Here is a 21,537-nt window from a genome sequence, read left to right as displayed (position 1 = left end):
TTTTGAACACATCCAAAGAGCATAATTTGAATTCAATGTAAATTTTATAACATTTTTAAATATAATTTTTCAAATAATTTCATTGTGGATCTTTGTCAGTTACTTTGTATTTCAAAGTTATTCAGATATTCAGAACAATAAAACAATGTTGTTTACTTTTCAAGAAATGAAAATACTGAGACCAGCAATTTCAACAAGAATATTTTTTCACAAACTCGAAAGTAACGAGCATTCATTTAAATTCTTGGTCAATCGTGCTGTGGAGAAATAAGAATTGATTTTCTGTTATTACAAGTAGCGCTTAGCTTGTACCATATGTAGTTCCCAGATTCGAAGTATGTAAACAAATGTTAGAGATATTGTTCAAGCTAAGCTCTACTTGTAATCACAGAAAATCCACTCTAATTTTTCCACAGCAATCTTGACCACAAATTTCAATGAACGCTTTTATAATCCCCTCAACTTTTCTCTAGATGCCCAATCACAGTAGGAACAGAATTAAATTTAAATACAAATTCTTCAATAGTGATACTGATCCAATCAAGAGACCTTCTTGAGCAAGCTATTCACTACTCCAAAAACATTAATAATGCGTGGTATTGTTCTTAAGTTGCTTTATTATTCTTTATTTTCACTTACAGGATACAGTAACAAATAACACAATAAATAGTAATCTTAGGTTAGGCCATCACAGAAGCATTCTACCTCTCTTCACATACTTGACTTCAAGAGAATTCTCTTCTGGCAGAAGACTGAGAATTTGCTCTTTCGTGAAAGCTGTTCCCAAAAAAAAACTTCTTAATAAAGAAATTGAATCCTATACTCAACATCTGAGAAAAATATTAAATAGGACTTACTCAGTAGGAAATAGAAAGTTCTAGCTGCATTCAATCTAGTTTTAGGTTCAGGGATTAAATCATCGAATAGAATATATTCTTGAGAGTCATCCCAATTTTTCATTTTATCTAAAATATTCCTCTTTATTCTTGCTTCCTCTCTCTTCCTAGGTGAAGGTTCATCTGCATGAGAACTTTGGGCCCTACAAATTCAAAATATGACAAATATTCATAAAAAAAAACAAATATCAATATAGATAATTATAAAAAATGTATATTTTATAAGCTCACAATTGTTCAGGTTCCTTCTCAGCAACCTCTGGAATGGTTTTGTCTGCTCTACTGAAATAAAGTTATATCATTTATATTTATATGCATATTTTGCGATATTGTTGTATTCAAGGTACCTATGTGGTATATTAGTTTGAAGTGCAAAAACAACCAATGAAGAGAAATAATAGGTCCATTATAATCATTTTAGAATGAAATAATATAGTTTTAGGTGATTTAGGAAGTATATTTGACATCATCTACTGGGAAATATCATGCAAATATGTTGTGTTCCAAACCGCTGGTGCAATTATTTATATCTCAAAGATCAAGAGACGAAAAATTGAAACTTCTATGGATAAAAACTAGTCCAAGAAAAAAATTTGTTCCTATCGTTTCTAGCTCAGTTTGCGATAAAAATTTTGAAGAAGGTTGTGTGATTAAGGATGACGAATATTTACAAAACGGTAAACTATCCAAATTATTTCCTTAAGATATTCAACATTAAAACAAAACGCTATATACCAAATTATTTTTCAAATCCTTCAATTTCATGTTTGTTCATGTGTTCGATTTCAGAACCCATTTTAAAAGATCAATCAATTTTATCTGAATTTTTAAGCAGAACAAATTGAAAAACAATTTTAAGTGAACTACCTTTTCATAGCATTCAATTGAACATTTATTATGCACAATTAACAGAAACTTGTGAATGTGAGAGTTCACTTTGCTCTGTTTTCGCATGGCTATATCATTGAGATTGACTCATCAACATCTCAAAAATCATACGGCCATATGGAAATATCATTATTTATTTATCAAGTAACCATCTCAAAAATTTGCAAATAACAGACAAATATTTATTGGGTGTTAAAGAACATCATTCAGAAAAAATATCATAACTTCAGGATGTAAATAGATATTCAATACTTACTGCGGTTCTTTTTGTACTTCGGTGATTTCTTGGATTGGAAATTCAAAATCTAACCTGAAAAAATATTCAGAATAAGGCTTTCATTAAAATTTACCAATGTCAATCCTTTCCATAAATGCTTGCATGCATGTGCACATTGCTATACTACTTTGTTCAACAAATGGAATGTTAAAGTGAGTTTATGATGCTTTTCCAATATAGTAGCTTATTTCCAAGGTTCAAATTGTATATCTTATACTTGCGAAAACTTCAGTGTTCCGGTTACCAGGGGTGAATTAGCTCATTATGAAAATTTAAAATGGCTATATCTTTTTAACAGGGCCGAATCGGAAAAAATGGTAAATGAAAAAAGTGTTTCTTTTGACCTCAAGAATCTTCGGTTAAAATATATGTACAAGTCAAAGACTCACCCTGTATATTATTATTTAGTATCAGTCTATCTCACAGTTTGAATGAGTCAGCTGTAGCAACAGAAAGTTAAAATAATAAGGAATTCTATTCGATATTCAAGATCAAATATCAACAAGAACCGACTTCAAACTTGATAAAGTACCCAACTATTATTGATGATAAGGATGTACAGCAAACAAAGTGATCATACATATCATGTGTGAATACTATAATAAAAAATGATGCACTAGTCAAGATTGGCAACCCACAGATAAGATACAATATCAAAGAAGTGGTATCAAAGGAAACAAGTATAGTTTATCCAAAGTCACTCGGAAGAAGCTGAAAATTTCGATTATTCATGGGTTGTCAAAGTTTCCAGAAATTCCTTTGAGGCTAGTGAATTTATTGCCTTACAATACTTTCAAATAAACCCTGGTATTTAGCGGATCGCTGTATCCACATCAAAGGGATATCTATGGCCAAGCGTTTTGATGGACTAGTTCAAGTGACTTTGGATATACTATATATAACAACCTCTAACAACAACACTCTACATTTCGAAATATAGGGATCTTAACTTTCAGATAATGCAATAATGGAAAATGCTATAACTATCGCAACTATCATTTCAACATCGGGAATAGATTCAAGAATCTAAATAACCTCGACTTATATAATTCTTTTACGATTTTGGTGTGATTTAGTATGTATGTGTATCCTGTTTGGGTTATAGATCATTCCGTGCGAATTTAATTTTCTATAATTTGTTCGGTACATTAAGCATGCCTAAAAGTAAAATTTCCGATATTTCTATATCTAGCGTTTTACTGAGCCAGCCTACATGGAACTTATGTAAATTCTGATTGGATTGTGAGTAGTATATATATATATATATAGCCTGTCTCAAGAGCAAACTTAAAATTCTAGGTTTCTCAATAAATAGCGTTCAAATATAAGACGGAGCAATATAAACAAGTTCACACATAAATAGGAGGATCTTTGAAAGGGAGAGGATCTTCGAATAGAAAGAGGTACTGTACGTCCAGAGTTGAACAAAGGTTAATTCACATAATCGTAAAGTTTGTACTGCATATGAATCTACAAATATACAAAGCATCTTAACATAAAATATGTATTTCCACATAAAGTAATATGGTAACTTATAATCTTCAATTCTATTTTTATGTAAATATCAAACATGTAAATATCAACATGATAAAATATGTATTCTTTGACAAAATATCACGAAATCCAAAACATTGAAAGAAACCAAACTATTTATTAATTTCATATTGCTCAATGTTATATTCGAACAGACTATAGTGGATCGATGGTTTATGAAACTCGGTAGAGTTATTCGTAAATGGTTACATGAGAATTTGAACTTTTTCAAATATACCGTGCGCACTGACATTATTGTTGCCAGACCGGAAATAATTCACTCTAGAGGGGTTATTTTAGAGAAGCGAACAATGAAGAAGCCCAGTATTACATCTATTCGAAGAATTAGATCACTTAAAAATTATAAAATGACACATTCATAATGGGGGTTTTTTTACTTTTGCATTGCACTAATTTTTACAAATAAACATATTCATTCTATGGGAACATCAATGTATTGATGATTTGTAGAATTAATGTATTAAATAAATAAATATAAACAAGAATATTTTTTACTGATAATTCAACTCACTTGATCTCCTCGTAGAGTTTCACCTGAGGCAATTCAACATCGTCCCCCTTGAAAGGGGTCGACTGCATAATTGGTACATTCAACTCCTTCATGACTTCCACACTTGAAGGAATGTTCGAGTCTAATCTGGACAAGCCTTCTATTGGCGTGAGGGATGTAGGTACTTTTGACAACCTTCTCCTGAGTCCACTGCTGAAACTCCTTGAAGTAATTCCTCTCATTTGTTCAATAGTTTTCTCTGTCGACTCCAAATCCACACCAGTTTGCATTAGAAAATCAAACAATTCGTCATGGAGGAGTTCGGTTTCCGAGAAAATTGTTATTGGAAAATCATCCTCTACGACAACAATCTTGTTATAATCGTCCTGAAAAAATATAATTTCTTGTATCAATTGCACCCTTACTGATGACATAGATGTATATATGTGATCTCTAAGGCCCAGTTTCACCAAATGCTTTAATCTTGACTTGGCTCTTAAGTGAGGCCTTAGATCACGATTAATGTAATGTAGCGTTTCACCACACTCCAAAGCGCCATTTAATCGACCAATCGCGATTTAGCACTAATCGGCCATTTTTGGAGGATTATAACCTTTCAAGTTGAGATTAATAATTATTTATCAGTATGGAACTCTTGCCTATGTAATTATTTTTCCGGAAATTTCTAATTTTTGGGTCAATTTTATCAAAATATGACTATATGTATAGGCTCAATATTTCCCATTTAAAATACACGTAAACTTTGTTTTTGTGTTTTATGAAATTTATTGCAAAGAATAATTTATTGATATGTTTGATTGAAATATTATTTAAGAAGCAATAACTTGTTAATAAAAATAAATAAGTTAATAAAATTACTTATATAGTTTTTTTTTCCAGAATGTGTGGTTTTGTGAAATGGGATAATTTATTTTTAACTTCTGCAAGTTTCCGACATTTCGAAGCACATCACTCGACATTTTCGGCAAAAATTTTGTTTTTTGTTTACAAGATGACAAATGATTTGAAATGTTATGAGTTATGAATGAATGACACCTGACACCTAGCGCCAATGGTGGTCATCACTGCTAATACGATACAGAACACTATATAACTCTTTGTTCACAACGTTGCCAAATGGTTTGACTATTTAATCGCGATCATCTCCGGACGGGTTGATGCATGGTGAAACAGAAAACACTGTTAAGCCTGCTTTAGTAACAAGCGGAGTTTAATCAATCTGGGATCAAGTGCTGTTTGGTGAAACTGGGCCTAAGAGCGTTATTGGAAAATGAATAAAAAACGCTCAAAGCTCCCGAGTTTATTAGTAAAGAAATAACACAAGCATAACATGAAATTTGCACAGTTAAATCGGGGAGAAATCTCATCCGCATCTAAGTGCATCTTATCCAATTTATACACTGCGCAAAAAAATTAACGCACATTATGGAAATCTCAAATTTATTCTACAACTGAAGGTGTTCTCAATGAATTATGCATGCATATGTTATCCACTTTCAACGTTTTTCTTCAATACAGATGTTTTTTCCCAGCAGGAATACAAAAAGATGAGATTATCAGATTTTGAATGTATTGGCTCCATTCTGAAATCAGTTGTTCTCGATCAATTCTAGTGATCAATAGTTTTTCTTTCGTTTGATTTTCTACACTCGATCGCTATGCAACGCGAAACACGCAATTTGACCCAAGAGGAATGTGTCCAAGCGGTAGTTTTGCGAGAAGAAGGGTGGACATATACAAGAATTGCAGAAAGGTTTGGAGTTTCCCATACAAGTGTGTCCAGAATGTTGCAGCGATTCAGGGAGACAGGTATGAATGTCCGAAGACCAGGACAGGGTAGACCACGGGTTACAACTGCCATTCAAGAATGTTACTTGAAAGTTTCTTCGTTGAGACAACGGTTTGCAACCGCTCGCCTCCTTCAAAATCAGCTTGAGCAAACTCATGGGGTGCAAATTAGCACTCAGACAATAAGAAATCGCCTCAGAGAATATGATTCAAGGCCTTGTGTCGCGGCAAGAGGCCCAGCTCTTACCCCAGCCCATCGAAGGGCGCGTTTGGATTTTGCGAGAGAGCATATCCATTGGGAAGAGGCTGATTGGGAAAGAGTTCTCTTCACAGATGAGTCTAGATTCTGCCTCTACCATTGTGATCAACGTTCCCCTGTATACAGACGTCCACATGAAAGATATGCTCAGTGCTCTTTCCTGAATACTACTATGGTATGGGGTGGAATATCTTTGACTGCTCGCACAGACCTAGTGGTCGTTGATAATGGAGCTATGAATGCTGATAGGCATATAAGGAACATTCTTGAAGAGCATGTAGTGCGATTTGCCCCATACATTGGTGAAAATTTCATTTTTATGGACGATAATGCCAGAACCCATCGTGCGCGCATCGTTCAGGAGTACCTTGAAGAGGTTGAAGTCTCTCGAATGGAATAGCCAGCAAGAAGTCCAGATCTCAATCCGTTTGACCAGGTTGGGGACAACCTCAATAGAAGGATGAGAAGTTCAGAAAATCATCCAGCTTCTCTTAATGACTTAGGAATCCAACTCAGAGAAATCTGGGAAGGATTAGATCAGAACATTTTAAGATCACTCATTTTGAGTATGAACCGTCGTTGCCGAGCTGTAATTAACGCAAGGGGTGGAAATACCAAGTATTAAATCACTCATCAGCATTCCAGTATTTTGAAAATTGTTTATTTCTCTTCTTTCACATAAGATTCAGTGAAATCCTGAATTTTTCTTCCATTTAATGTGTCGTGTTTCGTTCAAAACCTTCCCAAGAGAACATAAAAATAAGTTATAAAGTCAATGTAGAGTTAATTTTCATTAAAATTGAGATTTTTAGAATGTGCGTTAATTTTTTTGCGCAGTCTATTTTTGAAATGATGAGAAAAACAAATTTTAAAACACCATATCAACAGCTGCATTTGAGATCCGAACCACCTAAGAAAATTTCAAGAAGAAATTAAGTTCAGTACGAATTTGTCAAATCTCAGATCAGTGCATATTATAAATTGCTTTTGAAATTAAAAATCGACAGGTGCGAGGATTTTCCTCAATAATTCTTCGCACAAGAATCAATGACGAGTTACATTACTTTTTTGGCACGCTGTATATCTATATAGAGTTATGTGATCCCCAAGAGGTGCATGAATACATGCGTACGCTCTAAAACTCCTGACTTTACGTCAGTGCTTTCCTCGTCCTTTTTATTTTACAGACTCTATGTAGCGTATGTTGAAAGTTTAAAAAACAATCCGTATGTTTCAATTTCAAACTTACCAAGAGTAAAACCCTCCTCGCTGTTCTGAACTTCAAACGGAGGCGCTTGGCTATCATTTCTTCCTATAAAAGAAAATTTGATCTATATATAATTGACGTTTAAATTTGAAATGAAAATAGGACATACCTTTCCTCTTTGTTCTCTTCCTTCCTTGAGAGTTTTCCTTGTTGTTTTAATCACATCCAAAGGTGCCTGAAACAAAGCCAGAATAGGTATTCAGAAACGAAAAGCAGAGGAACATACGAAAATGATAATTAAGATCACTCTTTTGTAATAGGCTTGATGAATATTTTTGCTTTAATTTTTGGAAATAATAGATTCCATTTAAATATAAAAAAAATTTTAGTATATTTCATTTGTTTCAGTGTATGCCATTAACGATGAAAAATGATATTATTATTATTATTATTATAATTATTATTATTATTATTACATTAGAAACAGAGTTGAGTATGTAACTATAAAACTCTTAATAAACAAAAATTTCAATAAAACCCTAATGAGAAAAATAACATGAATGCAATTTGAGAAAAACAAAGATACTGAAATATCCAACTTATGAAAAACTAATTAACTTTATTCAAGAACCCTTGACTTCCAGTCGTCGAACCTATTCTTGAACACGTTCACCGACGGAGCTCCAACAATATCAGGTGTAAGTTGATTCCAACAGGCGAAAACTCGGTTGCTCAGAAAATTTTCACGGGATCTCGTATGGAATCTTTCCCGCGCCAATTTCAAGTTATGCCCTCTTAGATGATTGGTGTTCAACTCAAAGAGATGCGATAGGTCGGAGCCGAAAAAACCATTCAACGCTCTGAACGTCACAATCATGTCTCCACGGTGCTTACGATCCGCAAATGTGTCGAGACACATAATACTCAAGCGATCTTGATAAGAAGGTCTTTGCACCCCGTATGGCAACCGTGTGACACGTCGCTGCAGAAACTCGAGCATCTGAGCATCTCTTTGAAGCCATGGATGCCAGACTGGACCAGCAAACTCTAGGATTGGGCGGATGTATGCCTTGTAAAGTGCAGCAACGACATCCGGATGGCCACCCCTAAAACACTGCTGGATCATATAAAGCCGTTGTTTGGCTTTATTACATATATGAAGGATGTGAGGACTCCAAGATAGGTCACTACTCACAACAACACCCAGATCGACGTGGCTCAGACACCCATCCAGGGGAACACCATCAATGAAATAAGGTCGTTTCGGATTATTGTTGCCTAAATATAGGACACGACACTTGGGTATATTCAATGGAAGCAACCAGTCAAGACACCACTTTACCAGGAAATCGAGCTCACTCTGCAGAGATCGATGACACTCTGACCTATTGTACAGCTTTATATCATCTGCGTAAGATGCGGAAGGGGAGCTTAACAATGGCTGTAGATCGGACACATATAGAATGAACAGGAGGGGCCCAAGAACTGATCCCTGGGGTACACCGCTCAGCACTGACTTCATAGAAGATGACATATTACCGACCCTAACAGAAAAAGAACGATCTGTTAAGAATGCATCAATGAACTTGAGTAGAGAACCTCGAATACCAAAATGCTCCAATTTATGAAGTAGTCTTCTCCTTGGTACTCGATCAAATGCTTTTGCGAAGTCAAGATACACCACATCCATCGGAATCCCAGCATCCAATGACTTAGTCCAGTCATTCAGGCAAGTCAAAAGATTGGTGATAATTGATCTTCCTGGAACGAAGCCATGCTGCTGGGGTGGAATAATGGACTCCCGCAATGCGAACTGAAGCACCTGTTGGGATATTACCCTCTCAAGAACCTTGACCACAACAGAAGTGAGACTTATGGGTCTGTAGTTTTCGGCCTTAAGTTTATCGCCCTTCTTGAAAATTAGCGTTACCGTCGATTGTCGCCAAGCTGAAGGTAAATAACCCATAGATAGTACACGATTCATAATAGTACACAATGGTCCACTGAGAGAGCCTGAACACGCCCTGAGAAAAGCTGGCGAAAATCCATCAGGACCAGGGGCAGAAGAAACATCCAATCCATGAAGATACTCCTCCAACATGGAATCAGTAACTGTTATGCTCTCCAATGAATCCACTTTTCTGGGACAGTTGATAACTGGCATTGAACCATCTGGTTCAGTCGTGAAGGAGGAGAAAAAAGAGTTGGCAAGAATCTCAGCTGACACGGACTCATTACTCGCTACGGTACCATGTTCATCAACAACTATAGGAATCGAGACTTTACTATTAAACTTAGATCGCATATACTTGAAAAACTTTGCTTTGTTTTCAGGCCTGGTCAGATTCTGCTCGTAAGTTGTTCTGGATTGTTTAATTACGGCTGAGAGGTATTCGGAAAATTTTCTATGTCGCAAAAAATCCTGTGTCGAACGACTCCTACGAAACCTTTGCCAGAGACTCTTCTTCCTGCGGATGTCATCATACAAACCACCAGTGATCCAAGGTTTAGTCGGGCTCTGTTTAACTATTCTCGTTCTAGTGTTAACCTGAAGAATCTGCGTCAAAGTGTGAGAAAACCGATTCCACACCTCCTCAATATCAGGACCATCAAGCACCGAACTCCAACCAACGTCACAAAGCGCAGCATCCACCTTCTCATAATTCACAGACTTTATCACCCTCTTCACATTTTTTGGATGCCTGGATGCATGTATCTGAATGCTTGTGCCCAACACTACATGATCTGACCTCCCCAAAGGGGGAAGATACTCAATATCTGAGATAAGATCCTCATCATTGGTGAGGAGGAGGTCAGGTGTTGTTGGCTGCTGATTTAGTCTGAATCGAGTAGGCTTATCCACGACCTGAGTCAAACTGGACCTCTGTAACATATCCGCGAAAGGGAAGGAAGGGGAACCACCCGATGGCAGCTGAGCAATAGGCCAGACACGAATATCTCCAAAGTTGAAGTCGCCAACGATTAACAAGTTCTTTCTCGAATTCGATAGTTGTTCTAGATGATTAAATAGATCTTGATCGTGAACACAACTTCTGGGACGATATATACAGCCCAGAGACACCTCCAAGTCGTCTGATTTCACATCGAAGAACAGGTTGTCGATACCAGGGGTAGCGATTGAGTAGTGAGAAATCGTGGATGAGTGTATTACATCGTCACGAACATAAATGCAAACACCAGCATGACCAGGCGTTGTAACACTATCGCAACGATATAATGTATAACCTGGTACCGCAAATTGACGATCAGACATCCTGGGGTGAAGCCACGTTTCCGCAAGAAAAACAAACACAGGTTCACGATCACAAACGAGGACAGATAGCTCATCGAATTTGGAGTTCAGAGAAGCAAGGTTTGTATAAATGAGTGGCAACGTAATTAAGTTAGATTTCAGTTTTTTGATGGCGCTATTTTAATTATTGAAGGTATTCCTTTTTTGTATTTGATAGTCAGATCAGCCTCCCCAGAAGAACGTCTTCTGTCAAGTTCCTTACGAAGGTTCTGAAGCTGCTTAATCTGCAGAGGTGTCTTATCATCATCCACCGAAATCCTCCTGTAGTTTTCAAACGCAGCAAGGACCCGTTTATGACGCAGGATATTGGCAGGTACGGCCGGGTTCGAAAACTCTACCTTAACCGGTCTGTGCACCCCCTGCCGCAAACTGCCGAGTCTTCTGGTCGCGACCACATCGCCGGCTGAGCCGTCCCTGATCTTCGAAATAATATCAATAATTAAATCTTTATCTGTTGTGACATCTTCAGATTCAGGAACATTTCGGATAATGATATTGTTATCTCGCTTAACACGCTCCAATAACTCTACTGGATTGACGCATGAAGAAGAATCAGAGCCATCGGCACCACACGACGCCATCGAGGTGGAAGAACCAGCGATATCCTTCAAGTTGGACACCTCTCTCTTCAATATAAGGCTAGTTTTCTCCAACGCCACAACATCAACTGACCCTAACTGATTCCTCAGCGCCGAGACGTCCTCCCTCAAAACTGAATGGGAAGCTTTAAGGACACTGAGCTCACCACTGCATTGCTGCAATGATGATGCATGCTGCTTCAACATTTTGCCATGTTCCTCCACACTTCTTAAACAGCTGCTCAGCTTATCTGAAAGCTCTTTCTGTGCCCGCTTGATCTCGGAAATATCTCCAGCAATCCCGTCAAGGACAGACAATCTGGACAAAACCATGTCCAACTGATTCGATGAACCAGCGGTTTGGGACTCCGCTACAACTGGCTTACTCCGAAGCGGACGGGGATTATTGCTCTGCTGGTTGGACATTATTGAGATGATCAAACTTCACGCAATAAAAAAAAAAAAAAAAAAAAAAAAAAAAAAAAAAGGATGAAAAACAGAGGATACACGCTTCACTCAGCCGAGGCCGATCGGTGAGACTTAAATTAACGTACAAGGTGGGCCTAGGTTGAAAAAAGGATGAAAGGAAACACAGGATCAAAAACACAGGTGAAAATATGCAATAAGTCAGATCGGGTATGGCTCCCTTCAGAATGTGCTCGAAATTATCAGAGATCCCAAGCAACATATGTAGAGCGTCAGGCGTGAATCAATCAAAAAATTGTAGTAACGAGGATCCAAAATAAACAATGTAATTTATATGAAAGCAATATCAACAGATAATACCTAATAAATTCATACAAATTATGCACGATCAAAAATGCTGAAGTTTATAAGTCGCACAGACCAGAAATGAAATTATCTTACGGTATACCACTCTGAATAAATCGAATAATCTTGGAGCACCACTGAAACTTGTTATCTCTCACAGGTTTACGATATATATTCCAATGGCCGTCATGGCTACGATTGCAGCACCATATACTTCCATGAAATTTTCCGTAACCAATTCACACTTTTGCGGCTGAATGTACTCGATAACTACACGAATTCTATCTTTAAGGTCTTGAATTGAATATGTTTCATTAGCATCAACCTGATCTTCACGTGGCCCCAAAGAATAAAGTCCAAAGCGTTCATTAAAATTCGTGGTCAAGAGTGCTGTGAAGAAATTTGAATTGATTTTCTGTGATTACAAGTAGCGCTTAGCTTGTACCATATCACTAACATTAAACATTAAATTTGTTTACATAATTCGAATCTGGAAACTATATGTATATGGTACAAGCTAAGCGCTACATGTGATCACAGAAAATCATCTCTAATTTCTTCACAGCACCCTTAACCATGAATTTTAATGAACGCCCGTTATATTCCTGAACTCTATATACAAGGCAAATCAAAACTATAAGCTTTAGTAGCCAAGTGATCTCACGGAATCAAAAATACAAAATAATCATGAATAAACACTAAAAGACGTTTGAAATTCAAATGAAACTCACATCATAGATCAGTATTGTTCTGATTGGAATACAACTTATAACAACAAAACATTTCGTTTTACCAAATAGCTAAAAGATCAAATAATTTTTTCACAAATTATGAAACATTCTATTATATGAATACACTGATTCTCACCTACTCTCATCATGCCTATATTGTCTAGTTTGTTTCGAGTTACTTACTGTCTCTTGCACCGGTTGTATTTCTTCTGAAGCTCCTATTGGCGCAGGAACAATTAATGCTGCTGTAGGTGCCTAACAAGATGAAAAATATTTAAAAAGAAAAAGCGGAGGCGGAAATGTGAATAATTCAATCTCTAGAGATTTTGTCAACATATTTCTGGTATGGAAACCAATTGAATATTTTTATTACTCACAATTTCTTGAACTGATTGAATTTCTTCTAAATCTCCTATTGGCAATTGAACACTTAATGCTGTTGCAGGAGGTTGGTCCACGGTTATTACTGCTGCAAGAAAAGGAATAAGATGGAATAGAAAAAAAATTATTTAATTTTTTTTTCAAAAAAATCATTCAATTTTTCCTCCATTCAACAAAAAAATTATGGACTTTCGAAGTGAACTGTTTAAATTGAATAAAAATGAAAACCTCATATAAATCAGTGGTCTCTAGTGTAAGATAGTGTTTCCATTTTTAAACTGACCACTGAAACGGTGTAGACCTCTACCATGAGTGACAATCAACGCACCAAGGTAAAAAAACGAAAGAATTAGATAAATAAAACTTCAGTTGAAACTAGAGAAACACAATAACATATCTAATCTGGCAAATATACCGAAATCCAAGAGCAGTTAATTACGACCCATATGAAATGAGAAGAATGGAAAAACCCAAATACAGACTGAAGGAACTACAAACTTTAATATTAAGATCAAGCGGGAAACTCAGAAATAGACCAAGCAACCAAGAAAGACAACAAAAAACTAGAAGTGCAAAAATCAAAGAAAAGCAAATAACAGGAAAAATATTTTAAGAGGAAACTCTATACATACTGCAAATTCAGATAAAGGGACTGGAGCTGAATATAAACTTTTCAAGTAATTGATCTGGGAAAAAAGCACATCCCAAGGCGCTGCTAATAATGTCGCAGCACAGTTGTATAAACAACCTATTAAGAACATATTTATGAGATAATATATTATTTTGAAAAAACATTATATTTTCTTACCTTCTTGTGGTTCAGCGGAAGTGTGAACCATGGCTTCCACCAATATCTGTTTGGGGGTCTCTTGCATACCATTACTACTTTCCGAAGTAACAATCTTTTCTCGAGGTTTCTTCTGTCTTTCAATCACTTCCACACGTTCTTCCAACATTGGAATATCTGATCGATGAACCATAGCCTCTACCTGTATTACCTGAAAGCCTTGATCAGCGCTGCTGCTACTACTTTTTTTTGTTTGCTTTTGCACCGATTCTTGATACTCCACTGCAAGGAGTTCCTCAATCCTTTCTAACTGAGATTTAACAGATCTGAAAATTAATTATTTTCTTATATTATCACCAATAATGAATTTTTATAATGCAATAGTGGGAAAGAACCTCATCCATTACATAGTGGATAAGAAGGTACACCAACCCATCACAAAATATCGATCATATTTCGAAATTATAACACTTATTTATTCAAGAAATTTTAAACATGGGTGTGAACATGCAGTTATTCCAATATTGATAGACCACCAAAAATCCTCAAAGATAATTGTCTGAAAAAAGAAGTAGATGTGTGTGCTGCTGTTGAAATCTGTGCACCTTTTTTGAGGAAACAAATTGCTGAACAAGTCGATATGAACGATATAACTGTTTGGAATATTTTGAAAAGTAATGGTTCGATGTTATAAGCTTTGAAGAAATCAAGAAATTTTTGAGAACAAAATAAAACATATGAAATTCTGTGGAAAGATGATGTAAAAAGACAATGAAAATAGTGTATTTCTAAGCAATATCTTATTCAAATTTTTATAAAATATATGTATTAAATAATTTGAGAGAGGAATGTGTTATTATCGTGAAAAGTCTTTCCTTTATAAGTGATAATTTTCGTCAGAAAATTTTGAATAAAAAAAAAACTTACGCTTCCGATGGGGGCTTTGGAGGAGCATCTTTTGGTATTTCTGTTGGACCAACATCAAATTCGCCAAACATTTCATCAGGGAGAACAACCTAAAAATAGGTATTTATTTATTTGGTTACATTATCGTCTTATTATTTCCATTATTAGAATTTTTCAGAGCCCTTTTGAAAAATCACATGTATGAAACCCTGAAAATTGAATGGAATGATTCATCAATCCGTATAGACAAAAGTATCTAATGTCCCAAATTTGTTGTCTAGTGAGGAGATCTAGAACCCCTTTGAGCTAGAAAAAAATTAATAACACATTTTCGGACTCGATTTTGAGAAAGTTAATTTGATGAAAACCGCAACCTCATAATATACTGTTTTCAAGCTATAAAGGAAAATGGGTAAATGGCGTCAGATGAAAAGTTCTCATAACTTCTTTATTATGGGAGCTATCAAAATGAAACAAAAACATCCTACAGGCACTTTTTTTGGTGAAATCCATTGGTGTAAAATTCATTTTTTATTGCCATTAGTTTTGAAGTTACAATACAAAATTGTGTTTTCTTTAAATGTAAACCATAAAAATTTCTATAACAAATAAAATCACTCTGGACCGACGATTATTTTTATTCTTTTTTTGGGAATTACATATTTTGAAATGTACATACATGAAAATTTCAGGGGGAGTTGAATTTTATTTTTCTCAAGAGATTCCAGGGAATTATCAACAGAAATAATAAACCATAATCAATAATGTGGCGATTGTTTTATTAGGTAGAGTTAAGGATATTTATTATAATCTTAATATTGTCAACATAACTTTTAATAAAAAGATCTAAGATACTACTACTAGCCCACGTTGAATTAAGATTGTAATTTAAAGAAGTTGACAGGGATTTTTTTCCATGCTTTCATTATAAACTTGACAATCATGAAATTGAACATACAAACATTGAATATTTGCATGTTGTCACCCATGAACTTCTTAATGATATTTTCAAAGTTTTAAGCCTTTTTCATGAATAATGAGTAAGGTCAGATGATCAAGTGCGCATAAACATCCGACTTCCAACGTCAGATCTTTTCTAGATTTTTCTTTTACTTCTTTTTTGAAAAGACTTGTACTCACTTGTATAGGTTGTGGGTCAATAATTTCAATGCTCTCTCTTCTTGCTTCCACTGCAGAAGGAACCCTTGGAGGTTTTGTAATTAAATCGAGATTTGTAGCTTCTTCCCCCAGAATTTCCTCTAGAATTGGCGCTACACGTTTGGTAGAAATGCGTTTCTTCTTTTTTTCCTTGATTATAGGTGTAGGTGGAGTTCTGAAGATCCCTGTGGTTGTGAGCATTTAAATAATTTGTAAATATTTCAAAATAAGAATCCCATGCAGTATGGAAGAAGTAATGAAGATAGTAAGATCATTTTTAATTTTCACTAATATCTTCTATTGTTATCTATGAGATTGAAAAAGATAAATAGCTTTTTTCAAAACACGTTAATCTATAGTTTTTTCATAAATTGTGGAACCTCACTAACTTTTAAATTTGTAAACGGTTGTATGGAATACAAAAGATCAAGAGAAATTGAGTTCTTCTCAGTCTGAAGAGGCAAATGATGATCAACTTTTAGTTTTCTATGCAAAGTTATACAGGCAATGGAATAGTGGCAGGGTGTTCTATATCCCAAGTTGTTCAAGCATTAGGTAATAGAGATATTTTCGGTCACACAAGGTATTCAATTTCTCCTAGGCGGATTCCATCTTATTTTTATTAATTTGAAACCTTTTTTCATCACTTCTTCGGCTACTACATTAAAAATAATAGACACTCCATAACAACTCTTATTTTGATTGTTTTTCAAGATATTGATGATAGGTTTTATTTTCAATATGAGTCAATCGGAATATTTGATATTACAAAGTTATGGTGAGTCCCACTGGAATTTATTTCTAGTCGAATATTAATCATGAGTTACTCTCTCCACAGTTTGCAAAATTTCGTAAATGAAAATTTGCAGATTTTTCTATTTCAAATTGAATATCTTGTTCATTATCGATTCATAAGATGCACAAAGAAGACTACATATAGTGAAACATGCACTTTCCATACTTACTTTGAGTTGCATCCAGTTCCCTAAAAGTAGAAAAATAGTTAATTATGCAATGAAAACAAAGATAAGTTGAATTGAAATTGTAGTAGTCAGAAAATGTTTAAATATTGGATCAAAGAACTTTTAATTTTTCCTACTGAATCAAATAATAATATAATATTTGGAATGTATAGAATTCAAAAACCGAATAAAAAAAAACCGTCCAGAGCTTTTCTGGGACGCTATATTTGCATGAAATTTGGAACAAACATTGATTCGAAAACACGATCTATAAAATGAAGGATTGAAATTAAAAAAAACCATTTCATTAAAGCTGATTATAAAGTCTAAAAATGAAAGAATTTTAAAAAATTTAAATCTTAGAAATTGTAAGACTAACCAGGATAAAAATAGAGATATTTTTCACAATAGTGATCAAAATACATTAGGTATTGTTTTACGCAAAGTACTATTTGTAGTTCAAAGTTATAAATTTTTGCAAATACTTTCTGAAATCTTTCGATATTAACAATAATCAGGTACGATCAGGTTTTAACTAAAGATGAAATTTGTTTCTGTTCCATGTGCAACTCTAAACTTTTGAATACACATTTACTTAATACAGCAATTTGTATGGTTTTGTTACCTTGTCATTTAGAAATGGGAAAAGTAGTTTCCATATAGTAATCTTAATTCTAATATTTTAAGGTAAATTTTAGTTTCAATTTGTTCCTATTCATTAAAGAATCTTAACCACTTCTACATAATGTGTTAATATAGGTATAAACTTCATAGACTATTACACCATTACATTCCAAACATTGTGAAACTGTGCTTCAAGACTCAATAAAGTCAACGGATCAACGCATGTGTGAAAATAATTTGGACTTATAGTTTTAGGTTATTTATAACACCTTTTCTTAAAAGATTTTCTGAGGCAATATATCAAATATCCATCTGGAATATACTAGATTTTATATAATGAGTATGTTATTAAATTATTCGTAATTAAATTTTTCAGAAAATAAATGAAAAAGGTGAAATCTATCAAACTAAACAGGTATAAATAATTACTTTGATGATAAAAGTAGAGTATGGAATTCATTAATACAGGAAAATAAAGAATATTTATTCAATGATATCGTAGAGGAGGGGTATCAAGCATTAATCTTGTTAAATTTAATTGATATTAATTTGAAGACCATCTCTTCATAAGGGTCATTGCAATTATCAGTCCGATAATTCTATTCTTTTTAGTATGGTCGCTTTATTGAAAAAGCGTTTTCAATTACTGTTGAACGTCTTTGCCAAAACTGCTGTAGGAAATATATTGGTGTAACATTCTATCAGTAAATATACAGACATTGAAATAATGTACAAATATACATTACTATTAAAGTAATCAAAATTGGCAAGGAGATGATTTAGGATCTTACCTTTCGGGAGCTGATATTTGTTTGGGAATAGTGGTTAGTAGGGTATAATATCGGAAGAGATCATCTAGAAAATAAGGACTAAGCACATAGAATTCCTATGAAACAAACAAATCTTACCTTGGAACAAGGTGACCTGTTCATTAAAGATTTTAATAGTACCTTCTATCAGATGTACAGTCATCCTAAGGGATACCCTTTCTTCGGGGTTATTTGAAGAGCTCATGATTAATTCCATCATTTCTTGACTAGACAGATAATTCAGTTGTGTAAGAATTAATTTAGAATTCAGATAATCAATTAAAAATCAGTGAGATATAATAAATTTAGTTGATGATCTTCTGCAATATATATTTGTTAACCATATATTAAAGATATTAACACGTTAACTGTCGCATAGGATTTTCAGTGGTTTCCAATATTGATTATCCTGTACATCCGGCCGCCAAATGGTAAAATATAAATATGAAAATCTTTTGTACTCCACTTGTACAGCCGGCTACCATTACAAAATAATTTCCGTACATAAATGGAAATTCAAAATTATGAGATACGCTTTTAGTTTACAATAATATTTCAATATTTAGTGGAGAAAAGCACATAGCAATTTTCGGGATACGACACAGTCAGTTGGCGCTTCAAGTATGTAGTTACTTGGCCACTGGCTGTACAGGTGGCAGTTAACGTGTTAAATATTATTTCCTCTGTTGGAAATACATTTCAGTTATCCCAATCATTCTCTGTTGGGTATAAAATGAATAATTGTGTGTCTGAAAAGACAATAGGGCGCAGCAACAAACCCTACACAGAACATGCCAACTTCTGAAAAACCTCATAGAGGCCTAGGACAGTCGGGATAGAATATATTGAACATTAAGATAAGCTGATTTAATATACCTAGGAGGTTTCAGAACATTTATTTCATTTATGCATATACCATTCATCGATCAGTAGAAATCTCTGTATATAGCAAGGATTTGAAGAAAGTATTTTCTAGTTAAATCCTCTGAATTTTAGTCATATCAAATGTATTTCTTTGTATTACTTCATGAATTAGTGAACATGTCATTTTCATATATAAATGTTCAAGAGACAATTAGATTATAGATCGAGAGGAGAGGCGGAAGATCATTTGACCACGCAAACACCTTGACCTAAAGATCTATTGTGCATTTCAAGAGTCATAGTTTCAGAGTTAACAAATTTTGAAGATATTCAGTTTTGATCGAGGAGAGATTAATAGAGAAAATAAATATATGTGAAAAATAAGAAGAATAACATATGTATATGTACCATTATATGTATTTTTCTATTAACGATGGAGCCATTTCAATAGCATTTTATTGATCTTGTCTCTATTCCAGTATTAATAATTTGATTATTGAATATGAACAAGTAGGCAAGTCACAAATCAAATAAGAATATTTGTTATTCATCAGAAATCATAGATACCTTTATTCTATAATTTAATGATATAAACAAACACTATGATTTGGCCAATTAATAGATATGCATAGATACTTACCATAAAATTGTTATTTTGATTTCGAGTATCTTTTCCGGTCCGAATTTCCTAATGGAAAATTTAACACCTCTAGTGGAAGCAACCCAAGCCATGGCAAATCTATCTAGATCTCGTCTACGGTCGTAAAACATTGTTATTTCTGTAAAATGAAATGTAATAATTTCAAAGGATTATGTGATCAATTAAAACTTACTCTAAATATACTCTATCCAAATAAATCAATCTAACATGCACTTATAATGTAGTCCATGTAACATCAAATAAATCAGTTGGAAAGCTTTTTGTCCTTTTTGCGTTATTACTAGAGAAAATCAGAAAACGTGATACCTAGAATTTCCGTTAAAATTACATTTCTCTTAACGTCGTAACTGACCTATTACAAAATATCTCAAGAAGTAACCAATGAAAGGACTTCCCACAGGTTCCAAGTTCTATTTAAATTGAGCGGGAAATTCGAATCTGATATTCTTACTACATTTTTCACCTACTGCCGTTATAGAAAAAAAAATTGTCCTGAAATTACTATGTAAGTAAATCTATTCTGGGGAGTTTCTTTACGATTGAGTTCTGCTAGCTCAACGGTAAAGATAGCAAAACCCAGGATTGTTTTTAAACGTTAATTAAAAAAATTACGTGGGCCTATAATTATGGTGTAATCAGATTGTCCATAAGAAATCGATTAGCTCGGTGGTTCTGCAAGCTTAACGTTAAGTTAGCGTTACTATAATCATAAGTTAATTCGTCAAAGTCATACGAAAACATTACTGAATTATATGATGTGCATCTCCAAGGATTTCTCGCTTCGGGCTTTGTTGGATCGTTTTCAGAAACACTACACCTAATGCCTTGAGAGCTGTACAGCTCTAGGGCATTAGGAGAGTCCGTTGAGTCGTTGAGCTCGAAAATGATTGAATTTGATTTGATTTGCAATTATTTGCATATATACTGAAAAAATTCAATCATTTTTTACGGGAAAAATGGGAAGAATTAAGCAGCGATCATCCGAATCCGATCACAAAATCATATGATACCGTTTCTTCAACGTTAGAAGACACCAATTCTTCTTCACATGATAAGGAAATTCATAATTCGAGGTCTAATCCAGTAAAAACAAGCGTACGTAGCCGCCACCTCTTCTTTTTCATGTTTACCCAACAAACAAAATAAGCTCGGCCCAAAGTTGGCGAAATGCTGACATACAATACCAATACCAGTCAATTGTGTCGGCTTGCCTACACTATTCAGAAATCAGAACAGGCATATTGTCTGGAAACCGCAGTGCAAGCGATGATCCAACCACAGAACCACCCTAACTACTGTAGTTAGGGTGTTCTGTGATCCAACTGTCCAAAAACACGTCTGTTATCTGTGGTTTAACGTCTAGCCAATGCCGGGAATAGGCCTATGCAATTGACCATATTCACCGTCGCCATATTGTTGTGCGACAATACCAACTACCCAGTGTTCCCAACGGAGAAATATTGAGTTTACTAGAAAAATACCGCTAATATCAAAAATACTATCAGCCATAGAGATTATTCTTCCACTGACTATTTCCAAAAATGGAGCGAACCTTCATTTATACACTCGGCCACAGTTAATGTCGCAAATAAGCCTATCTGGCGTAACAGCC

The 21,537-nt window shown here is 34.6% G+C and overlaps 1 protein-coding gene across 4 annotated transcripts; it reads right to left on the bottom strand.

Moving 5' to 3' along the window:
• Positions 1-597: 597 nt before the first annotated feature.
• Positions 598-20,855, bottom strand: LOC123680431. Of its 4 annotated transcripts, none has more exons than XM_045618333.1 (17): positions 20,098-20,855; positions 19,905-20,043; positions 18,500-18,627; positions 18,383-18,446; positions 16,971-16,990; positions 15,988-16,190; positions 14,869-14,957; positions 13,963-14,267; positions 13,151-13,242; positions 12,957-13,028; positions 7,550-7,615; positions 7,423-7,485; positions 4,127-4,491; positions 2,041-2,094; positions 1,128-1,178; positions 858-1,039; positions 598-777 (listed from the first exon to the last, which is right to left on the bottom strand). In XM_045618333.1, the coding sequence occupies exons 2-17, from the start codon at positions 20,033-20,035 to the stop codon at positions 689-691; spliced, it is 1,974 nt and encodes a 657-aa protein (XP_045474289.1). In that variant the 5' UTR covers positions 20,036-20,043; positions 20,098-20,855; the 3' UTR covers positions 598-688. The 4 variants fall into 4 exon arrangements, with proteins under 4 accessions (XP_045474289.1, XP_045474304.1, XP_045474296.1 ...); XM_045618348.1 differs by having other exon boundaries at positions 1,128-1,175; XM_045618340.1 differs by having other exon boundaries at positions 13,151-13,239.
• Positions 20,856-21,537: the final 682 nt, after the last annotated feature.

The sequence above is a fragment of the Harmonia axyridis genome, chromosome 1 (assembly GCF_914767665.1).
Source record: "Harmonia axyridis chromosome 1, icHarAxyr1.1, whole genome shotgun sequence".
Classification (NCBI taxonomy): domain Eukaryota; kingdom Metazoa; phylum Arthropoda; class Insecta; order Coleoptera; family Coccinellidae; genus Harmonia; species Harmonia axyridis.
Note: the sequence above shows the minus strand (reverse complement) of the source record. Positions and strands in the feature narration are given on the sequence as shown.

Bases quoted from the DNA above. Each gene is read 5' to 3' on its own strand.
- LOC123680431 (XM_045618333.1), bottom strand. From the start codon at position 20,035: ATGTTTTACGACCGTAGACGAGATCTAGATAGATTTGCCATGGCTTGG. The intron at 13,029-13,150 runs GTGAGTAATAAA...TCATCTTGTTAG, and splicing joins TTCAATCAGTTCAAGAAATT to GCACCTACAGCAGCATTAAT. The intron at 7,616-12,956 runs GTAAGTAACTCG...GCTTTGTTTCAG, and splicing joins TACAACCGGTGCAAGAGACA to GCACCTTTGGATGTGATTAA.